A 15,319-nucleotide genomic window follows, 5' to 3' on the forward strand; every position below is an offset into this window, starting at 1 on the left:
AGCCCTAATTTCTTTATTTTTTTCTAATTCCGAATTAAACTATTTACTAATTGCATTGAACATGGACTTTTTTATCATATCCTATTTTTTCTTAATTTTTAAATCCAAAATTAGCTATTTATTAATCGTATTTGATATGAACTCTTGAGTTAGTTTGAACCGTTAGATCTTCATAAAATCCAACGGTACAAATTCCTTCTCTTTTTTAAATTAATGTGGTAATTTCTAGACCCTCTCGACGAATATGATGACTTCTTTTAACACTCTCTTAATAATATAATAATAATATAATAGATGGCCACTCCATTCGAGCACCGGCAATACCCCGTCGCCGGCGGCCATCGCATTGGCAGAGGAAGAGGGGATAGAGCCGAGCGGCAGCCACTTCGAGCAAAGCTAATGGAGTCGCTCGCTCGCCGGCGTCTCGCAGTCCAGCTCATCTGAGTTGCCGAGCTGTGGTCGGAGGCCCCACGTCCCATTAATTCGCTGCTCAGATTTGTGCAGGGAAGGTGACCAACGAGAGCATGGGAGCCACACCAGCAACTCAAAAAGCAGTGCATACGCCCGCTCAGCGGCGCTACTGCGCTAGCGAGTGGCGAAACGTCCGCATGCTTCTCTCTCTGTTTTTCTCGCTCTGCCACCTCGGATTTGGCTGACGTGGTGCTGTGTTTCGCCGGCTGACTGTGTCCCATTATACCTGCCCTTCTCCGTCCAAAAACCACGAAGAGGCCAAACGATTTCCATGCGTGTCACCTGCAGCTGCCATTGCCAGGATGCCATGGCCACCTCCACGCCACCGCGAACAGCACAGCTTTTACTACGACGACCACAGTTGCCGTTGCTTTTGGAGCTGGAGAGGCCTGGGACAGAGCGACCAGACGACGGGAGCCGTCACGCATAAATATATCCACCACTTCACACTTCCTCTGACGCAACCACTGTCGTTTCTTCCCTCCTCTCGAGAACCTACCCGCGCTCCGTCCCCCCTCCATATCGAGTTCGAACCGGAACCACCGCGGGGAGCGCACCGCCGGAGTCCCCAGATGGCCGACGACAAGGATACCGACTCGCAGCAGCCGCCGGCCAAGCTGCCCCGCCTCTCCGGCGCCGACACGAGCGCCGGTAAGTACGTGCGGGCTCTCGCGTTCTGGTCGTGTTCGTTGTTGATCACTGTCGAGTTCGTTCGTTCGCAGGGGAGGTGACCATGGCGGCCTCGTCGCCGCTGGTTCTCGGGCTGGGGCTGGGACTCGGCGCGGGCGGCGGCGAGCGCGACGCGGAGGCGGCGGCCTCGACGGCGGCGCCCAAGAGGGCGTCGGCGCTGACGTTCATGCAGCAGCAGGAGCTGGAGCACCAGGTGCTCATCTACCGCTACTTCGCCGCGGGCGCGCCCGTGCCGGTGCACCTCGTGCTCCCCATCTGGAAGAGCGTCGCCGCCTCCTCCTTCGGCCCGCAGCGCTTCCCCTCCCGTAAGTGGCTGCAAAGCTTCATCGTCTTCTAGCTAGCTAGTCCTGCCATCCCGTTCTACCACCTGCTGGTTGCAGCGGCGTGACCGTTTGCTGGAGCAAGGATAGATAAATGCTATCGTTTTATTTGAATGGCGCGCAGTGATGGGGTTGGGGAGCCTGTGCTTCGACTACCGCAGCAGCATGGAGCCGGAGCCCGGGCGGTGCCGGCGCACGGACGGCAAGAAGTGGCGGTGCTCCCGCGACGTGGTGCCGGGCCACAAGTACTGCGAGCGGCACGTCCACCGCGGCCGTTCAAGAAAGCCTGTGGAAGCCGCCTCCGCAGCCGCCCCGGCGCCGACCGCGGCCGCCGCCGCCGTCAGCAGCAGCAGCCGCGGCGGCGCCCCCGTCCACCACCACGGCGGCGCGGGCGCGGCCCCGCACGCGCACGGGCTCGGCTTCTCCCCCACCAGCGTCCTCCTCGCCCACAGCGCCGCGCGTGCCACGTGAGTGCGGCGAGCGAAACGCCCCCACGCTCGGTCGGTCCCCGTCCCCAACGCCAGCCACCGTCGTCACGATGCCCGTGTCTTGGGCTCCGGTTTTGGGCCACCGGATGACGAGGGAAAACGGAATCCGCAGGGATTACTATGTCGCCGTGTGTGCTGTAATTTTTTCTTTTCTTTTCCTTCTCGCAACTTTTCGGACCAGTTTGTGCCGTTCGATGGCATGCGTTGCTTCTCTTGTTACGTGTGCTGGGGTTACCTCGCTTGTGCCGTGCGTGAGCCTGTGATACCTGTACGACGAGGGCGGGGGATCATTTTCTTTTGTTGGGTTGTGGCCTTGTGGGGAGTGGGGCGCGCCTGGGTGGTGCTGCGCAGGGGGTGTGGGCTACTTGGATGGGCGGCTGGGGGGCCTGGCCTGGGCCGGTGTGCAGTGCGGAGTGCTGTGCTCTCTGTCTGACCCTGTCAGAAGGCTCGGGCAGCGTGAGGCGTTGGATGCTGCACGCGCCGTGCCGCAGCGGCCACTGCCGGTGTGGCCCCTCCCGTTACTCGGCCCAGCGCAAACTCTCGTCTCAGGCCCTGTTTAGTTCCTAACAAATTTTCTACAGCATTCGCACATCGAATTTTTCGACACATGCATAAAGTATTAAATACAGTTAAAAAATAACTAATTACACAGTCTAACTGATTAGCACGAGATGAATCTTTTAAGCCCAATTAGTCCATGATTGGATATTATTTGTCAAATAATAACGAAATGTGCTACAACAGATGAATTTAGGCCCTATTTGGTTTGGGCAGTAGTACATGTAGTATAAATTTTGATCAATAATTAAGATTACTAAATAAAGACAGTTTGCTAAACTAACTTCACAACCTTGCGTTACTTCACGAGACGAATCTATTAAGGACTTTGACCGCATGATTAGAGATTAGTTACTGTAGCATTAATGTAATCAATCATCAATTAATTACCGTCATTACATTCATCACGCAAAGTTACACCTATATGTAAAAAGATTTTGCAAATAAATTTCATTTGCTATTTCATGCATGCAAAATTCTTTTTTTAGCGCGAGTGCGCAATGGAAACAAACAGTGCCTGAGCTTTGCCTCGTTTTCTTTTTTTTAAGTTATAAGTCACGTCACATCACATATTTAAACACCAATTACTAATATTAAACATAGATTTATTATAAAACTTATTTCATAAATCGAAATTTAATCATGAGACGAATCTATTAAGTCTAATAAGTTCATAAATGGGAACATATCTGGTGGAAACCACAACCTTCGTGAAAAATTGTACAAACCACGACAAAAATGTCGTCTAAATTCACCAAAAAAATCACACATGTAGATGATATGATGATACATAACCTTATAAAATATCTTGTCCAAACTCGACTTTTTGTGACATATAAAAATAATAAATTTCTAACAAATCATCTGGACAGTTTTCTAACTTGAAATTTGTTATTTTTATATATCACAAACGAAGTCGAGTTTGGATAAAATATTTTACAAGATTGTGTATCATATCATCTACATGTGTGATTTTTTAGTGAATTTAGACGACTTTTTACCGTGATTTGTATGGGTTTTCACGAAAGTTGTGGTTTCCACCAAATATGTTCCCTTCATATTTTGACACTAATTGCTACAGTAAGCACCTGCTAATTGTATATTAATTATATTTAATAGATTCGTTTAGAGCTCTAACTACAACTTATGCAATTAATTTTATATTAAATTAGCATCCATAACATTCAATTTGACATCCGAACATTTGATGTGATAACTAGTTAAAAATCTAAACGAGATCTTATAGACGAGTGGTACTGTGGAAAAAGGCTGCCGGGCTGCTCCTCTCCGCTCTGCTGCTACGACTCGAACCGCGCGAGATCAGATCATGGCCTCCTCCTGCAGCAATTGCTGGGTGCGCTTGAACATTCAAACGGCTAGAAGGGTGTTCAAGTGCCAACAGCTAAGGCCCTCTTTGGTAGCGCTTCGCCTCTTCCAAAAACAGCTCCGGCTCTGGCTCCTCAGATGGAGCGGCTTTTTCTGGTGGAGTTGGAGCTGTTTTAGAAAATATTTGGCAAAACAGCTTCACTTGTTAGATTGATGTGTAAGCTGCGTGAAGCCACACCTTGCCTGTGTAAGCCGCCGACGGCTTCAGAACCGGCTTCACACGTGAAGCCGGTCCTGAAACAAACGTTTGGGAGGACTTCAACTGAAGCCGCTCGTGAAGCCGCCGGTGAAGCCCTCCCAAACGGGGCCTAAGTTGGAAGTGCAAACTGACATCGAAGACCAGACGGCTCACGATGCACGGTTCCATCGTCTTGTGTTTGCCTATGATACGCGTCCGTTATGATCAGTTGATCGTGTACCTTTCCTTCCTCCTGCTCTGCAAACCGCGCTCCTGCAAACTGTTTCATGGGCTCCTTGACCACCTGCCAGCCAATATACTGTAGGCCGCAGCCCTGTGCGCAATAATACCGGCATCACGAGATGATTACTACTCCCTCCATCCCAAAAAAATGTAAATCTCATTTTTCGAGAAGTCAAATTATTTTAATTTTAACCAAACTTATTCAAAAAATTACTAACATTTGTGTTTCCGAATAGATGTAGTATAAAAATATATTATAAAATTAATTTAAAAATACTTATATTGTAACATCAATATTAATATTATTTTGTATAAATTCGATCAAATTTGAAATGGTTTGACTCCTCTCCTCGAAAAACCAAATTTACATTTTTTTTTTGAGACGGAGGGAGTAATTCCCGTGGCCCGTGGGCAGAGTAATAGCAGCAGCATACTGCCCCGGCACAGGACTATGCTACCCCGCTGCTGTGGCTGTGTTGCAAACAGGTTCAATCTACAGGCTAAGCAGGCTTTGGCCTGCAGCCACGCATGTGGACCTCTTTACTTCCTGAGGCTAGATGGCCGCCAATGGGCTCGAGCATGCCCGCTACTTTCTGCTCCCGATGCTCAAGGTCTTACCCTGGAAAAGTTCGGTCAACAAAGGAATGTGCCCATTGAAAACATAGCATAAATAGTTTCACCCAATATGAAAAGTAGGTCTTACAAAGCTTTACCAAGGCTCTGTTTAGATCTTTACAGGTTTTTGCAAAAAAAGCCGTAAACGCATTAAAGTGAAACGGAATCTTGCTAATTTAAAGTACTAAATGAAGTCTATTTACAAAACTTTTTGCATGGATGGGTTGTAAATCACGAGACGATTCTAATGAGCCTACTTAATCCACGATTTGCAACAGTGATGCTACAGTACCCGTCCGCTAATTATTGATTAAACATGGATTAATTAACATCATTAGATTCGTCTCGCGATTTACAACCCATCTATGCAAAAAGTTTTGCAAATAGACTTCATTTAGTACTTCAAATGACCTCTTTACATCTTTACACAATTTTGCAAAATGAACTAAACACACCCCAAGTTGCAAGTTGTATACTTTGGCCCAAGCCAACTCAACTAACTTTACCACCTTCGGCCTTCTCCTACCTTATGTTTGCTTCTGAGTGCCTAGCAGCAGCTGATAGCCTAGAGTGAACAAAAAATGCAACTATAGTGGACCTATGGGTTCCGTTCAAGAATGGTACCTGACAGTTTACTTCAGAAATTATAGGTTGGTCCACGCGTTAACTTGAGATAACCGATTGGTTGACGCCAGGTTGTGCCAAATACACACGGTCCATCACAATGCCGCGGCACATATCCTGTTCTGCGACTTGCATACAATACTGTTGGGATTGGATGTCGGATACTGTGATTACTGAATATCTCATGCTACATGCATGCTATTGCTACTGGGCGAGGATAGGCACCAGAGCCCCTGATTCCTACAAAATCCAGTAGTAGATTTGGGGATTTATGATGCCTGGGTTGGCAACTGTGGTGCACATGAGACTATGTGTGTGTTTAGTTCCACCCCGTAAACGCATTAAAGTGAAAAGAAATCTTACTAATTTGAAGTACTAAATGAAGTCTATTTATAAAACTTTTTGCATGGATGGGCTGTAAATCGCGAGACGAATCTAATGAGCCTACTTAATCCACGATCTGCAACAGTGATGCTACAGTACCCATCCGCTAATTATTGATTAATAATGGATTAATTAGCATCATTAGATTCGTCTCGCGATTTACAACTCATCTGTGCAAAAAGTTTTGTAAATAGACTTCATTTAGTGCTTCAAATTGGGAAGATTAAAAAAGCAAAAAAAATTTGTGTTTACACCCTACCGAACTAAACAAGGCCTATCTCACTAGCTACAGAAACCACCATTGCACTAGCATAAGACAAATCTCAACATCAAAGAGAACTATGAGGAGAACATCAAAGTAAGTCCAAGTATCCTTTATGGAGATCCTACCTTATTGATGTTCGTCAGCAAGGTAACCCACACTAATCATCAGAATCCAGAATGGCTGGCGATCCATTTGCTACATCATTTGCTACATACACACCACCGAAGCACCGAATAAACCTGACAGAGAAACAACAATTGAAACGTGCAAGACACTGTATTCTCATCTGCCAGATGACAGCAATCCACCCATAATATGTTAGCACAAACCAACAGTGCGACTCCACATAGCATATCCACAAACAGAAGTCCTTTAAAATTTTAATCAATACAAATCCTAGTGTAAGTGTCAATATAGGAAAGTATACTTCCAGTAATTCTTGTTTACTCCCTCCGTGTTATTAAATATGTGGTGTTTAGAACAAGCTAACTAGTTCATTGTCCTAAACACCATATATTTAAAAATCGGAGAGAGTATCTATTTTCTGCAAGCATTAAACAAAAGAACAAGTTACTTCTTGCAGCAACTGATGACTAATAGTCTTCTATAATATCACCATGTGCTTGGCATCTACATTCCACTTTTGAGACCTAAAATGAGTTTTGCCTGTAATTGGTATGAAGCATGAACATGCATTTTTCTTCCTGACAAGTTAGTAAGACGCAGCATCATACTATCCGAGACTTAGTATGACTGGACCACATTACCAAAAAACAGTAGTATAAACAATCTGCACACCTTGGCACTTTAAACCTTTTGTGAAGCTATTTAGAGAACCTCAAAGTCACCTAAAACAAAAGTTGTGAAAGAAAAGTTACTTTCTGAATACACAGAATCAATTGGGCAGACTTGCGGATAAGTTTCACAATATATACTTACGATGAAGTCTCAGATCCAAATGAGAGAGATCAATAATCTTTGGATCATAGGACAGCAGGGAGTATTAGTTGACTGGGTACTCCAGTGTTGCACCTTGATTCTGATCTTCAGTAGCCTGTACCCAGGGTGGAAAATGAAGAAAACATTGAAGGCATATAGCATTCAAGAAACCAAACGCCAATTACAATCTTATTTCTCGTCGCAAGCGTGCATATTTCTCCTGCATCCTCAAGAGCTCCCTTGAAAGCTCTTGATTCCCAGTCAGCATTAATCCATTCAGTACACGATTGAACATAAACCTTCTAGGCAAGTAGCCTCTATCAACCATGTCCACCACCATCCTCGCAGCCACTGCCATGTCCTCTGCCCTCTTACGCACAAACATTGCACTTATTATAATATTGTATGTATCTTGGTTGGGCAAGCACTCCATACCCTTGCTCATTCTCTCAAACAAACCCAAAGACTTCTCGATTTCCCCTTCCTCAAATGAATACCTTATAAGGACATTATATGTCTGGACATTAGGCTCACAACCTTGGCTCTTCATTCTCTCCAAAAGCTTCATAGCTCGATCAATCTTCCTAGCATGACACAGGCCTCGGATCAAGACGGTGTAGGTAACCACATTTGGAACATAACCTTTTTCAATCATATCATCAAAGACTGACACAGCATCCTCCACGTTGCCCTTCTTACAGATTACCTGAATTAAAGCATTATAAGTCGCTGTTGACGGTACGCATCCTTCTTTAGTCATTTCGTCAAACACTTTGCGAGCTTTGTCCAGCTGCCCGGATACACCCAACCCATGCAGTACGGTAGTGTATGACACGACGTCAGGCTTACAGTTCTCGTCGGTGATGCATCTGTTCTTCATCTGGAGGAAGAAGTCCCACGCATGCTGCAACTGTCCAGAACGGAAGAAGCCTTTGAGAATAATGTTATATGTGGCTTTCGTTGGGGCAATCCCGGACTCAACCATCTGCCGCAGGATGTCGAGCGCACGGGAGGTGTCCTTGACGCGGCACCATCCGTCGGCGAGGGTGTTGTACGTGACCGCGTCAGGGGGGAACCGCCGCTCGAGGGCACGGACGAGGGAGGCGGCCTTGCCGGCGTGCCGCGACTTCACGAGGGCGTCGAGGAGGGAGTTGAAGAGCGGGAGGTCCTGCGCGACGCCGTGGGAGCGGTGGAGCGAGAGGAAGAGCCGGACTGCGAGGTCGGGGCGGCGCTGCGACACCGCAAACCGCTCGAACAGGATCGGGAACGTGCGCGGGGTGAAGGCGAGCCCGTGGCGCGGGAAGAGCGCGAGGACGGAGCTCGTGAGCTGGCGCGGGTGGCGCAGGCGCGCGGCGAGGTCGAGCGCGAGATCGGCAGTGCACGGGGAGAGCTCGCGCGTGCCTGGCGGGAGGCGGAGCAGGGCGTGGAAGAAGAGCAGGGCGCGTGGAGCGTGGTGCCACAGGAGCTTGAGGACGGCGTTGGCCACGGGGGCCGGGATCGGGAGCGAGTGTGCGGGCGCGGCGGCGAGGAGGGACGCCGAGAGCGACCGCGCCGACGCGGCGGTCAGCGTGGAGGACGGGTGGTTCAGGACTAGCGCGGCGATCTGGCGCGGGCACAGGGGTGGTTTGGATGGGGGCGCCGGCGTGGTGGGCGCGGCGGCGGTTGGGGAAGGCGGCGGCGGTGGCGGCATCGGGCAATTTCGCGGCGAGGAGTTTTTTCCCCCCGTTTTCTTCCGGTGATGGAAATGGAGTTGATTTTACATGTGAGTATGGGCCGTCAGCAACTTTCAGACCGATATGGATATTGGACCGACAACGGCCCAGTAGTTGCCCTTGTTTCCTACTCCGTACTGTCGCTAAATAAAAAGTAAAGTCTATTTTTAGCCGTCTAACAATCGACCCCGTCCAGTTTTGACAATATAACTCTAAAAATCAGATATCCATATCCACTCAACTCTTAAAAATGGTCATATTTGACCATCATAGTGATTTTATTGATATGAACCTCACATCGCAGTGGGATCTACCTATCAGCTCTCATATCACCTCTCTCTTTCTTCTCTCCTCCCCCTTCTCTCTTATCTCCTATCCTATCCCTCTCCCTCTCACCTTGTGCCGTCGCCACCCTCCCCCCGCGCGCCTCTCCAACTCGCTAGGCCGGCGACGCTAGCCTGCAGCGGAGGTCGAGCGGTGCTGGCCCGCGGCGGAGGAGACGCAGGCGCACGGAGGGGGACAAACGACGCGGCGCGCACGCCTATGGATGGGGCCAGAGGCGGTGGCGCGGCCTCACGAGCGCGTGCGGTGGCACGAGTAGGACGTGCGATGGTGGCGCGTGCACGGTCCAGGCTGCTCTGCTCATGGCGCAACAGCGCGCAAGCAGAGCAGAAGCAGTGCAGGGGCAGGTGCAATCGGCAAGGCACATGCACGCGAGGAGTGGGAACGGTGCGAATCTGGGCAGCATGCAGCGCAGGAGGTTGGCTCGGCGCGAGGGGCACGAGGCAGCGGCCGCGAGCCTGTACCGCTCGAGCTTCGCCGCGAGCTAGCGCCGCCAGCTTGGCAAGCTAGAGAGGCGCGTGAGGGGAGGGCGGCAGCCGGCGCAAGGTGAGAGGAGAGAATAGAGAGGGAGATGAGATAAGAAAGAGAGATGAAAGAAGAGGGCTGACAGATGGTACCCACCAGCATGTGGTGTCTACGTCTGCAAAACCACCACGATTGCCAAATATGACTGGTTTTGAGAGTTGAGTGTCTACGGATGTCTGATTTTAGAGTTGCATTGTTAAAACCAGATGTAGTTGATAGTTAGATGGCCGAAAATGGACTTTACTAAAAAAAATAACAAGAGGACCGAGCAAGTGCTCGGTTGGTCAGCCGAGCGGGTGCTCTGGCTGCCCAGCCGGGTTGAGTGTTGATAAGGCTATCTCCAACCATTCCCCCCATCCAACTCCTCTCAAACGTACTATTTACTATATTTTACTACCTCCCTCCAAAAGATTTCTCCCCCTATAACTCTTTCTCTCCAACCATTCCCCCCATATCTATTCCCCCTATATACTATCACTCATTAACTAACTATTTATTTAACATTTTTTAATTTAAAAAAATCATACAGTATTTGTACTGTCATAATACGCATTATCATCATGTTACGGGGCTCAAACGGGATTAATATCGCGAAGAAACGGTATGATTTAAGATATAGAGGGAGTTGAAACTCACTCTATATGTGGGGGGAGTTGAAACTCCCCCCACATATAGGGGGAGCTGTGGGGGAGCAGTTGGAGCGCTCGCTCCCCTCAAAGCCCCCCCTACTTAGGGTGGGGGGGCGGTTTAGGGTGCGCTCTTGGAGCAAGCCTAACGACATGGGTGTCCCGTCTAGGATGTCCTGGTACATACACGCATGCATGTGCGTTCATACTTTGTGTTTCCCGCGCATGGAGAATTTAGGCTCTCCAATCTTTTCTACGATGTACACTTCTATGGTTTGTACATAATACGTACACACACGCGTGCACGTTTAGTGGTACTATGTGTTTCCCGCACATCGAGAGTTTAGGCTCTCCAATCTTTTCTATGGTGTGTACAGGACACAAACACGTATGTGCGTATGGTGTGAGTACCGAGTGATACCACGTCATCGCCTGACGGGCTAAGATAGTGACCAACGAGTACATGTGGTCCAAAACTCCGACGCAAAACTCCATGCCCGTGATGAGTAGTGTTGGATGTTTTTTTTTTCATTCCCAACACATCGAGTAAATTAACGCTCTCGATTGGAGGCACCACAACGCTCGTCGCTCCTACGACCGCTAGCTGTGCTTAGACTCTTTTACAAAAAGACTTTTATTGTTGATATTGAGGCCAGTGGGTTCGAGTGTTGTTATCGATGCGGGAGCCTCACCTGGGCTGTGTTTAGTTCCGCGAAAAGTTTCCAAAATTTTTCACTGACGCACATCACATCGAATCTTACGATACATGCATGAAGTATTAAATGTAGTTAAAAAATATAACTAATTGCACAGTTTGGTTGTAAATGACGAGACAAATCTTTTAAGACTAATTACTCTATAATTGGACAATAATTGCCAAATAAAACCGAAACGTGCTACAACAACTTTTTCGCGAACTAAACACACCCCTGGATGCTTTTCTCATGTAGCGTCTAGGGTGTCCTGGTACGTACGCACACGTGTGCACGTTCGTATTTTCCATTTCCCGCACTGAGATTTAGGCTCTCCAATCTATTGTATGGTGTACACTTCTATAGTGTGTACTTAGTACATACACACGCGTGCTCGCGTGCTCGTTAAGTGATACTATGCGTTTCCTGCACGCTGAGAGTTTAGGCTCTTCGATCTCTTCTATGGTGTGTATAGGACACACACATGTGTGCGTATGGTGTGAGTACCAAGCGATACCATACCGTCGCTTGATAGGCTAAGGTACAAACCAGCGAGTACGTGTGGTTCGAAACTCTGACGCAAAACGCTATGCCCGTGATGAGTAGCGTTGCACGATCTTTTTCATTCCCAACATATCGGTAGATTAAAGATTGTTCTCGATCGGAGGCACCACAACGCTCGTCGCTCTTGCGGCTGCCTGTTGTGCTTAGACTATTTTACAAAAAGACTTTTTAGTGTTATATAAATAAAACTGTAGATCAACTCATCCCTCCGCGCCCTGCCACGTCACCCTCAAAGTGAGAGCGAGGAAACAAGGCCATTCTGGCAACTCCAATGGCGCCTAAAGCTAAGCGTCCTACGCTTGGGAAAGAAAATGCACCTGCCAACATAAACTCTGCCACAAACAGTAAGCAGAGAAGTGAAAGGCTTGCCAACAAGCCCTAGACCGGCCTGACAATTGAAGAACAAGCCACTCAACTATTGATAAAGAAAAGTGGTGTCCTGGATATGGAAATGGAATCAACTCAGACTGCAAAGGAGAAGTTCATCACTCAGTTCACCGCACCGCTCATGAACCCGACAGTGGGTGTGAAAGGATCGTGCCCCAAGAAGGGGGTTGAATTGGGACATTTTCAAATTTCTATCTAGTCCTTAACCTAGACTAGTATTGCCCAATCTACAAATTTGAAACCTAGTCACTAGAGCATGCTAGCACAAGGTCCTTAGGTAGGTAAACACACTATCATGATCATTTTGTCTAAATGGTTTCACACTAGCAAGGTCAAAACCTAAGCAAAATATCACACTACCATGCAAGTTGTCCTAGTCAAACTACAAGCAATCAAAAGCAAGAATAACAACAAAAGGATTTAATTGCTTGAAATAAAAGTAAGGGACACGAGACAACCGGATTTTTTTCCCGTGGTATCGAGGAGTTGACGCTCCCCCCTAATCCACGTTGGAGCACCCACACAAGGGTATAGCTCCCTTGCTTCACCAAGGAGCAAGTGATCACTAAGAATGCTCTTTCTCCATCTCCGGAACGGCGAGCTTCACACTGTGTACAATCTTCTTGTCTTGGGGCTCCCACAAACTCCAAGAGCTCACCAAGAACCTTCCGATCACCAAGACCGGCTAGGTGCCGTCAAACACCAAGAGTAACAAGCTCCTAAGCCTTCACTTGACCTACACTCAGTTGGCCCTAGCTCAAGCACACTTGCTACACTTGCAAAGGATGAATTCTTCAAGGTTGAAGCATAAACAATTCACTAGATCTTCTTTCTTTTGCTCAAAGCACTTTCTCTTCTTCTCAAGGGTGGCCTCAGGTATTCAAGGTGTCAAAGGCAACTGAAATGAGCCAGGGGGTGCCCTTTTATAGAGTGAAAAGAGTTACATAGCCGTTGGAAGTCCACTGCAGAAAAACCGTGACCACCGGAAGAACCGACGGGTGATAGAGTTGAGGCGTCGGTTCAACCGGTCTCTCTGTGTCCAAATTGTAGCCGTTGGAGTTCTGACACAGTATCCAGGCTTGCGTCATTGCACCGGTGCATGCTCCGTAGGGCCATCGGTTCAACCGGTGCTGAAGAGTTTCACTGATCAACTCAAACAAGCTCTCTGGAACAAAGTACATCCAATGCACCGGTGCTTTGCTTCTGAAGCGTCGGTTCAACCGGTGCTGAAGGCGAGTTGAGGTCCACCAAAACATACTCTCTGGAACAAAATACTTCCATTGCACCGGTGCTTATCTTTTGACCATCGGTTCAACCGGTGCTATAGAGTTTTTGATTTGATTCCTACCTTCATCCAGAGAAGATAGACCGACAGGGCATCGGTCCTTCCGCCAAGCATCGGATGCTCCGATGCTAGGGCACCGGTTCAACCGGTGCTACTGTTTTTCTTTGTTTTCAGCTGAATTGACTTGGATTCGAATGTAACTTCGATTGTTTCTTCTTCCAAGCGTGGTGTTAACTTCTATTGACCATCTTGGGCTGTTTTTGAGCGAGTGTGCAAGATTTCTAAGGCCAACTTTATTTTGATCAAGCTACTAACTCATGAACCCCTCTTAATAGTACGGTCAAGAACTAAAAACTATAAACCCTAGCTAAATCAAGTGTCCTTCATCTCCTTGTGACACTTGAGACTAGAAAGGTCCTTAATCTTTAAAAATTGAGTCCTTGGCACGCATGGTTGTTCCGAATTGAGGGGTCTCTTTTCACATTTCATATGAGACTAATCCATTCATTGATTTTTCCTTTAAAACACACGTTAGTCGCATACGGTTGTCATTAATCACCGAAACTTACCATTAGCATCTATCGGCCTAGATGCACTTCAATCTCCCATTTTTTGGTGATTGATGACAACACAAAGTAGAGATAGAAGATATGAAATTTAAAGCGATGAACAAGCATGCATTACTCGAAATAAAGCACATGTAGCGACATGTCAACACAGAGCATACACAATATCCAAATAACATGTCCATACACAAAACCATGAAGATCCAATCACGCCACAAACCACCAAGCTCCCCCTATCTCTACTCCCCCTATCTATCTCCCCCTTTGGCAACAAAGCACCAAAAAGGAAGGCGATCTAATCCTGAGCTGGAGAAGGCGGGGTCTTCAGACTGGGTCCGGTGGAAAACTGAGCGGCGGAGTCGTCGGCGTCGTCGTCCGTCCAGTCGTCGTCGACCGAAGAGGACTTCTGCTCGACCGGAGTCGTCGAAGCAGCAGAAGTAGCTGGAGTAGCGGTAGTAACCGGCTCAGCGACGACTGTGGAGTCCGTCGGAGGGGCAGACGTGACCGGAGTCAGGTCTGGCTGAGTGGGGCGCACAACAGACGGACGGAGCACCTCAGGCTGTGAAGGTGACTCAAACGTGAGTGACTGAGCTGACGGGTGCTGGAGCTGGTGTAGGATCCGCTGCTGCCTAAGGAACTCTGCACGCTGCTCGGCAGTCCAAATACTAGGCTGTGGAGCAGGTGCCGGAGCAGAAGTGGAAGTAGCAGCAGGGCTGGCAAACAATCCGGTCGGAAGAAAAGGTGACATCGGGAAGGATGCCAGTGGTGTCTGCACGAAACCGCCAACAGGTGGAGCAGGTGCTGTGGGGTTGAATTGGAGCTGCTGGGGTGTGGGAAGCTGAGGCTCAGGCAGTCCAGTGTGACGGTATAGCTGACCGAAGCATCCCGAGAAGAATGTGAACATCTACTGCTGAATCTGGGACTGCTGCTATAGCTGTAGCCTCATGGCCTCCTGCTACTGCCGGATCCCCTCTAGCACTAGTGTCTGGGCCTCCTGCTAGCGAGCCTGCTCGGCTTGCATACTCAGCTGAGCCGCAGCAAACCGGTCCTGCTGGTCAGAGAGCCGAGTAAGTATAGCTGCAAGAGAGTCTGGCTGTGTGACCTGTGCAGTGGTAATTGGAGGAGCAGGGGCTCGTGCTGCACCGGAGGATCCTGCCTCATCATCATGAGCACATCGAGGAACAGTAACAGTGGGTCTATACTCCTCGTCATCCTCCGAGTCTTCTGAGTCTGTGACAAGATAGTGTGGGAGCTGGGCCTCTGCTGCTGCTAGTGAGGCATCCTCGGCTGCTGTCGGATCATCTGTAACTCTGCCCTCAGCCAAGACACGCTCATCCAGAATATGTTGTGCCCTACGCTGGCCTCTGGAGCCACGACGACCATCTCGAGGGGTAGCAGGTGAGTAAAAACTGAAGTATGTCCTCGACTGCTCCAGCTCATCCATATGCTCATTCTGACT

At 48.5% G+C, this 15,319-nt stretch overlaps 2 protein-coding genes across 3 annotated transcripts; one reads left to right on the forward strand and one right to left on the reverse strand.

The window, feature by feature from the left end:
* Positions 1 to 705: 705 nt before the first annotated feature.
* On the forward strand, positions 706 to 2,210 carry LOC120656801 (growth-regulating factor 10-like). Its single transcript, XM_039934982.1, has 3 exons — positions 706 to 1,122; positions 1,194 to 1,466; positions 1,606 to 2,210. The coding sequence occupies exons 1-3, from the start codon at positions 774 to 776 to the stop codon at positions 1,950 to 1,952; spliced, it is 969 nt and encodes a 322-aa protein (XP_039790916.1). The 5' UTR covers positions 706 to 773; the 3' UTR covers positions 1,953 to 2,210.
* A 3,507-nt stretch (positions 2,211 to 5,717) lies between these two features.
* LOC120656802 (pentatricopeptide repeat-containing protein At1g74900, mitochondrial-like) lies at positions 5,718 to 9,811 on the reverse strand. 2 transcript variants are annotated; one of them, XM_039934984.1, is made up of 4 exons: positions 7,162 to 9,811; positions 7,021 to 7,070; positions 6,348 to 6,461; positions 5,718 to 5,813 (listed from the first exon to the last, which is right to left on the reverse strand). In XM_039934984.1, exon 1 carries the CDS (start codon positions 8,849 to 8,851, stop codon positions 7,343 to 7,345), a length of 1,509 nt encoding a protein of 502 aa, XP_039790918.1. In that variant the 5' UTR covers positions 8,852 to 9,811; the 3' UTR covers positions 5,718 to 5,813; positions 6,348 to 6,461; positions 7,021 to 7,070; positions 7,162 to 7,342. The 2 variants fall into 2 exon arrangements, with proteins under 2 accessions (XP_039790918.1, XP_039790917.1); XM_039934983.1 differs by lacking the exon at positions 5,718 to 5,813 and having other exon boundaries at positions 6,241 to 6,461.
* Between the last annotated feature and the right edge of the window lie 5,508 nt (positions 9,812 to 15,319).

Source organism: Panicum virgatum, chromosome 1N (genome assembly GCF_016808335.1).
Source record: "Panicum virgatum strain AP13 chromosome 1N, P.virgatum_v5, whole genome shotgun sequence".
Taxonomy (NCBI): domain Eukaryota; kingdom Viridiplantae; phylum Streptophyta; class Magnoliopsida; order Poales; family Poaceae; genus Panicum; species Panicum virgatum.